This window comes from Bufo bufo, chromosome 2 (assembly GCF_905171765.1).
Source record: "Bufo bufo chromosome 2, aBufBuf1.1, whole genome shotgun sequence".
Lineage (NCBI taxonomy): Eukaryota > Metazoa > Chordata > Amphibia > Anura > Bufonidae > Bufo > Bufo bufo.
Genome location: NC_053390.1, coordinates 833062964 through 833072678, shown reverse-complemented (window position 1 = coordinate 833072678; position 9715 = coordinate 833062964). Strand labels below are relative to the sequence as shown.

General features: G+C 36.8%; 1 protein-coding gene across 1 annotated transcript; it reads left to right on the top strand.

Annotated features, from left to right (window-relative positions):
- The first annotated feature begins 783 nt into the window (after window positions 1-783).
- Window positions 784-2557, top strand: EGR4 (early growth response 4). The gene is made up of 2 exons (XM_040419992.1): window positions 784-889; window positions 1248-2557. The coding sequence occupies exons 1-2, from the start codon at window positions 784-786 to the stop codon at window positions 2555-2557; spliced, it is 1416 nt and encodes a 471-aa protein (XP_040275926.1).
- The last annotated feature ends 7158 nt before the right edge of the window (window positions 2558-9715 follow it).

Sequence of the window (9715 nt, the reverse complement as noted above, 5' to 3'; positions counted from 1 at the left end):
CCCCCTGTACCTCCCTGCAGCCCCCTGTACCTCTCTGCAGCCCCCTATACCTCCCTCCTGCCCCTGTACCTCCCTGCAGCCCCCTGTACCTCCCTGCAGCCCCCTGTACCTCCCTGCAGCCCCCTGTACCTCCCTGCAGCCCGTGTACCTCCCTGCAGCCCCCTGTACCTCCCTGCAGCCCCCTGTACCTCCCTGCAGCCCCTGTACCTCCCTGCAGCCCCTGTACCTCCCTGCAGCCCCTGTACCTCCCTGCAGCCCCCTGTACCTCCCTGCAGCCCCCTGTACCTCCCTGCAGCCCCTGTACCTCCCTGCAGCCCCCTGTACCTCCCTGCAGCCCCCTGTACCTCCCTGCAGCCCCTGTACCTCCCTGCAGCCCCCTGTACCTCCCTGCAGCCCCTGTACCTCCCTGCAGCCCCTCTACCTCCCCCCCAGCCCCCTGTACCCCCCCCCCCCCCCCCAGCCCCTCTACCTCCCCCCAGCCCCTCTACCTCCTTTCAGCTCTGCTCCTGAAGTGTTGAGAATTCACAACTTTCCTGCACAGGTTTTATTAAAAGAAGAAGAAAAAAAAAAAAAACCATCACAACAAGAAGCAGCAGCTTCCAGGAGGCGTCACACTCAGGAGAGATCTCCTTTTTGGGAGTCCCCATCCTACATCCTGTGTCCATATATGGGCATTTACGTCACAGCAGCGTCACTGGAGACTCCTGAAATGGAGAGATCCCAGGCAGCGGAAGACCAGGGGCTGCCCCTGCTGCATATATAAGGAGGAGGCGAGGCAGGAGCATGGACACAACCCGAGGCAGCTCCTCCACCATGGATCTCTCCTACCCCGAGTACCCCGAGGACTGCGACCTGAAGGAGGAAGGGGGGCAGCAGCCGGGAGCTGGAGGTAAGAGGCCGGGGTGGATATGGGGGGCTCCGGGCAGGGAGGGGGGCTGTGCAAGCAGGACTGAGGTCCACCGAGGGTGGAAGCTGCAGCCTCCATGTGTGATCTCAGATGAGGCAAGAGGTGGCCAGACGTGGGGGTGCGATGGTTAATGGATGGGGGTATAATGATTGATGGGCAGGGGTGCAATAGTTGAAAACTGAGGGTGTAATGGTCCAAGGATCTGGGTGCAATGGTTGATGGGTAGAGGTGCAGTGGTTGAAGGTTGGTGATGTAATGGTTAATGGGTTCCTATAATGGGTGAAGCAATGCTCCTGCAGGCACTGAACTGACCTCAGCTCTTTCTTCTCCTCCTCCTCAGGTGTCTTTGAGAGTCCTTCAAACGAGGAAGCCTCCGAGTACTTCTTCTTGAGCAGCCAGCCCTCCCCACCTCTCCCTCTCAGCTACTCGGGGAGCTTCTTCATAGAGTCAGCCCCAGAACACAGCCATGACCCAGAAGCCTTCTTCAGCATCATGTCTGGCATCCTTGGTCTGTCTCCTTTCGCTGCACCTCCTCGCCTGAACTGTCAGGGGTCCCTCTACTCAGTCCCGGAGTCCCTCCAGAACCACATGGACCTTTACTCAAACTGTCAGCCCAACCTGAACATCTCGGTGCAGCAGGGCTTCTCTGGCCACCAGCTGTACTCTGCCTTCAGCAGCACCGAGGACATTCACCAGGTGCCCAGCTCACCCAACCTGGGCACTTCCTCCTCCAACCAATGCTTCTTTGACTCTAAAGTAATCCCCAACAAGCATGACATGGACCTGTCCCCCATCTCCCCCACATTGGATTCTTTTGGTGCCCAGTGGGACTCACAGGCATCTCAGGACTTTGGCCAGCCTTCCTACCCTACAGATGGATTTCTGCCCCCTGACAACCCCTCTCCTGTCTTTCATCCCTTGGAATCTAAAGTGGAGAACATGATGTCCTCCTGCTGCCAGTCACTATCTGGAGAGGAATCTATTTTGTACAACATGGACTTCAGCTCTCAGTCTGACAACTACCACTCATCCCACTCTGACACTTATGACTTCACTGAGACCCAGATTGACCTAAAGCCTCAGCTTTTGCCAGATACCAAGTACCCACTAGGCCACCAAACCTCCGTGCCAGGGCTGATGAACCAAGAGGAAGTTCTTCAGCACCAGTCCCCCCCAATCATCTCCACAGATTTTCTGGGTCTCTCCCCAACAGCTGACAACATCATTCCAGCAAATACCAGGGACCACCTTGCAGAACCCAGAAAGAAATATCGCAGGAACAAGTTTCCAGCGAAATGTTTTCGTCCAAAACCCCATGAGAAGGCCTTTGCTTGCCCTGTGGAGAGCTGCATCAGGAGCTTTGCCAGGTCAGATGAGCTCAACAGGCACCTGAGGATCCACACTGGCCACAAACCCTTCCAGTGCAGGATCTGTCTGAGGAACTTTAGCCGTAGCGACCACCTCACCACCCACATCAGGACCCACACTGGGGAGAAGCCCTTCTCCTGCGACATGTGTGGCAGGAGATTTGCCAGGAGTGATGAGAAGAAGAGACATGGGAAGGTGCATCTGAAGCAGAAGACCAGGGCTGAGGAGAAACTCAAGGGACTTGGCTTTTACTCCATGGGATTGTCCTTCAGCACCATGTGAGGAACCACAGAATGTCCTGGGTTTACTTTTCTCCTCGGAGGTGCAAGTTATCTCCTACAGGTTGTCAGCTCTAGCCCTCAACTACTTCTTGGGAGGATCTAGTGTGGCTTGTGGCTCAGCTGTTCCCTGCATGGCCTCCTCTGTTACCTATGTGATGTCTTCTCTATCTACCAGCAGGATCTGACTACATGGAGCTAAGGGATGAGGAGGAGTTCAGCACCTCTCTCTGGACAGCTCCCACTTTGCTGCAGCTGAGACGATGGAGGTGGCTGGTAGATATTGAGGTGAAGCTTTCTGCAGACTGTTCCAGGTGCAATGCTCTGCATGAGCTGGGACCTCACCTGTATATAAATACTGTGTAGTAGACATGGACTGTTTCTCCTGCTGTCAGGCACTTAGTGTGTGTGTGTGTGTGTGTGTGAGGCTGGAGAAGTCCACGGATGATGAGGGCCCCAGTGTCCCTGCTGCTAGGGGTGGACTCTCAGCACAGGGGTGAGTGCTGCTCTATCAGGACTGTTCAGACTGCTCGTCTCTTCTATTTATCATTTTTGTATAAAAATCTAATTCAATGAAAACCTAAAATGTTTATTTTTTCAAAGAAATAAATCTGGTTGTGATCAGCAATGTCATGTGTCCTCCTGATTACTGGGGCTACTGGTGGGGGGTGGGGGGGGGGGGGTTATAATGGGATGAGGGGAACGGCAACTGGTCTTATATGAACTGTGGAGATAAAGGGTTGAGGGATTTACTACAACTTACTACTACTATAATACACCATCTTATACTATTACTACTATAATACACCATCCTCTACTACTACTACTACTACTACTATAATACACCATCCTCTACTACTACTACTACTACTACTATAATACACCATCATATACTACTACTACTATAATACACCATCTTATACTACTACTACTATAATACACCATCATATACTACTACTACTATAATACACCATCTTATACTACTACTATAATACACCATCTTATACTACTTACTACTACTATAATACACCATCTTATACTACTACTACTATAATACACCATCTTATACTACTACTACTATAATACACCATCTTATACTACTACTACTATAATACACCATCTTATACAACTTACTACTACTATAATACACCATCTTATACTACTACTACTATAATACACCACCTTATACTACTACTACTACTACTATAATACACCATCTTATACTAATACTACTACTATAATACACCATCTTATACTACTACTATAATACACCATCCTCTACTACTTACTACTACTATAATACACCATCTTATACTACTACTACTATAATACACCATCTTATACTACTACTATAATACACCATCCTCTACTACTTACTACTACTATAATACACCATCTTATACTACTACTACTATAATACACCATCTTATACTACTTACTACCACTATAATACACCATCTTATACTACTACTACTATAATACACCATCTTATACTACTACTACTATAATACACCATCTTATACTACTATAATACACCATCTTATACTACTTACTTCTAATATAATACACCATCTTATACTACTTACTACTACTATAATACACCATCTTATACTACTTACTACTAATATAATACACCATCTTATACTACTACTACTATAATACACCATCTTATACTACTTACTACCACTATAATACACCATCTTATACTACTACTACTATAATACACCATCTTATACTACTACTACTATAATACACCATCTTATACTACTTACTTCTAATATAATACACCATCTTATACTACTACTATAATACACCATCTTATACTACTACTATAATACACTACCTTATAATACTACTACTATAATACACCACCTTATACTACTATAATACACCATCTTATGATACTACTACTATAATACACCATCTTATACTACTTAATACTACTATAATACACTACCTTATAATACTACTACTATAATACACCACCTTATACTACTATAATACACCATCTTATAATACTACTACTACTACTACTACTACTACTACTACTACTATAATACACCACCTTATACTAATACTACTACTATAATACACCATCTTATACTACTACTACTATAATACAACATCCTCTACTACTTACTACTACTATAATACACCATCTTATACTACTACTACTATAATAGACCATCTTATACTACTTACTACTAATATAATACACCATCTTATACTACTACTATAATACACCATCTTATACTACTTACTACTACTATAATACACCATCTTATACTACTACTACTATAATACACCATCTTATACTACTACTACTATAATACACCATCTTATACTACTACTACTATAATACACCATCTTATACAACTTACTACTACTATAATACACCATCTTATACTACTACTACTATAATACACCACCTTATACTACTACTACTACTACTATAATACACCATCTTATACTAATACTACTACTATAATACACCATCTTATACTACTACTATAATACACCATCCTCTACTACTTACTACTACTATAATACACCATCTTATACTACTACTACTATAATACACCATCTTATACTACTACTATAATACACCATCCTCTACTACTTACTACTACTATAATACACCATCTTATACTACTACTACTATAATACACCATCTTATACTACTTACTACTAATATAATACACCATCTTATACTACTACTACTATAATACACCATCTTATACTACTTACTACCACTATAATACACCATCTTATACTACTACTACTATAATACACCATCTTATACTACTACTACTATAATACACCATCTTATACTACTATAATACACCATCTTATACTACTTACTTCTAATATAATACACCATCTTATACTACTTACTACTACTATAATACACCATCTTATACTACTTACTACTAATATAATACACCATCTTATACTACTACTACTATAATACACCATCTTATACTACTTACTACCACTATAATACACCATCTTATACTACTACTACTATAATACACCATCTTATACTACTACTACTATAATACACCATCTTATACTACTTACTTCTAATATAATACACCATCTTATACTACTACTATAATACACCATCTTATACTACTACTATAATACACTACCTTATAATACTACTACTATAATACACCACCTTATACTACTATAATACACCATCTTATGATACTACTACTATAATACACCATCTTATACTACTTAATACTACTATAATACACTACCTTATAATACTACTACTATAATACACCACCTTATACTACTATAATACACCATCTTATAATACTACTACTACTACTACTACTACTACTACTACTATAATACACCACCTTATACTAATACTACTACTATAATACACCATCTTATACTACTACTACTATAATACAACATCCTCTACTACTTACTACTACTATAATACACCATCTTATACTACTACTACTATAATAGACCATCTTATACTACTTACTACTAATATAATACACCATCTTATACTACTACTACTATAATACACCATCTTATACTACTTACTACCACTATAATACACCATCTTATACTACTTACTAATAATATAATACACCATCTTATACTACTACTACTATAATACACCATCTTATACTACTTACTACCACTATAATACACCATCTTATACTACTACTACTACTACTACTACTATAATACACCATCTTATACTACTACTACTATAATACACCATCTTATACTACTACTACTATAATACACCATCTTATACTACTTACTTCTAATATAATACACCATCTTATACTACTTACTACTAATATAATACACCATCTTATACTACTTACTACCACTATAATACACCATCTTATACTAATACTACTACTATAATACACCATCTTATACTACTACTATAATACACCATCCTCTACTACTTACTACTACTATAATACACCATCTTATACTACTACTACTATAATACACCATCTTATACTACTACTATAATACACCATCCTCTACTACTTACTACTACTATAATACACCATCTTATACTACTACTACTATAATACACCATCTTATACTACTTACTACTAATATAATACACCATCTTATACTACTACTATAATACACCATCTTATACTACTTACTACCACTATAATACACCATCTTATACTACTACTACTATAATACACCATCTTATACTACTACTACTATAATACACCATCTTATACTACTATAATACACCATCTTATACTACTTACTTCTAATATAATACACCATCTTATACTACTTACTACTACTATAATACACCATCTTATACTACTTACTACTAATATAATACACCATCTTATACTACTACTACTATAATACACCATCTTATACTACTTACTACCACTATAATACACCATCTTATACTACTACTACTATAATACACCATCTTATACTACTACTACTATAATACACCATCTTATACTACTTACTTCTAATATAATACACCATCTTATACTACTACTATAATACACCATCTTATACTACTACTATAATACACTACCTTATAATACTACTACTATAATACACCACCTTATACTACTATAATACACCATCTTATGATACTACTACTATAATACACCATCTTATACTACTTAATACTACTATAATACACTACCTTATAATACTACTACTATAATACACCACCTTATACTACTATAATACACCATCTTATAATACTACTACTACTACTATAATACACCACCTTATACTAATACTACTACTATAATACACCATCTTATACTACTACTACTATAATACAACATCCTCTACTACTTACTACTACTATAATACACCATCTTATACTACTACTACTATAATAGACCATCTTATACTACTTACTACTAATATAATACACCATCTTATACTACTACTACTATAATACACCATCTTATACTACTTACTACCACTATAATACACCATCTTATACTACTACTACTACTACTACTACTACTATAATACACCATCTTATACTACTACTACTATAATACACCATCTTATACTACTACTACTATAATACACCATCTTATACTACTTACTTCTAATATAATACACCATCTTATACTACTTACTACTAATATAATACACCATCTTATACTACTTACTACCACTATAATACACCATCTTATACTAATACTACTACTATAATACACCATCTTATACTACTACTATAATACACCATCCTCTACTACTTACTACTACTATAATACACCATCTTATACTACTACTACTATAATACACCATCTTATACTACTACTATAATACACCATCCTCTACTACTTACTACTACTATAATACACCATCTTATACTACTACTACTATAATACACCATCTTATACTACTTACTACTAATATAATACACCATCTTATACTACTACTACTACTATAATACACCATCTTATACTACTTACTACCACTATAATACACCATCTTATACTACTACTACTATAATACACCATCTTATACTACTACTACTATAATACACCATCTTATACTACTATAATACACCATCTTATACTACTTACTTCTAATATAATACACCATCTTATACTACTTACTACTACTATAATACACCATCTTATACTACTTACTACTAATATAATACACCATCTTATACTACTACTACTATAATACACCATCTTATACTACTACTACTATAATACACCATCTTATACTACTACTACTATAATACACCATCTTATACTACTTACTTCTAATATAATACACCATCTTATACTACTACTATAATACACCATCTTATACTACTACTATAATACACTACCTTATAATACTACTACTATAATACACCACCTTATACTACTATAATACACCATCTTATGATACTACTACTATAATACACCATCTTATACTACTTAATACTACTATAATACACTACCTTATAATACTACTACTATAATACACCACCTTATACTACTATAATACACCATCTTATAATACTACTACTACTACTACTACTACTATAATACACCACCTTATACTAATACTACTACTATAATACACCATCTTATACTACTACTACTATAATACATCCTCTACTACTTACTACTACTATAATACACCATCTTATACTACTACTACTATAATAGACCATCTTATACTACTTACTACTAATATAATACACCATCTTATACTACTACTACTATAATACACCATCTTATACTACTTACTACCACTATAATACACCATCTTATACTACTTACTAATAATATAATACACCATCTTATACTACTACTACTATAATACACCATCTTATACTACTTACTTCTAATATAATACACCATCTTATACTACTTACTACTAATATAATACACCATCTTATACTACTTACTACCACTATAATACACCATCTTATACTACTACTACTATAATACACCATCTTATACTACTACTACTACTACAATACACCATCTTATACTACTACTATAATACACCATCTTATACTACTACTATAATACACCATCTTATACTACTACTATAATACACCATCTTATACTACTACTATAATACACTACCTTATAATACTACTACTATAATACACCACCTTATACTACTATAATACACCATCTTATAATACTACTACTATAATACACCATCTTATACTACTTACTTCTAATATAATACACCATTTTATACTACTACTACTACTATAATACACCATCTTATACTACTTACTACCACTATAATACACCATCTTATACTACTACTACTATAATACACCATCTTATACTACTACTACTATAATACACCATCTTATACTACTACTACTATAATACACCATCTTATACTACTACTACTACTATAATACACCATCTTATACTACTTACTTCTAATATAATACACCATTTTATACTACTACTACTACTATAATACACCATCTTATACTACTTACTACCACTATAATACACCATCTTATACTACTACTACTATAATACACCATCTTATACTACTACTACTACTACTACAATACACCATCTTATACTACTACTATAATACACCATCTTATACTACTACTATAATACACCATCTTATACTACTACTATAATACACCATCTTATACTACTACTATAATACACTACCT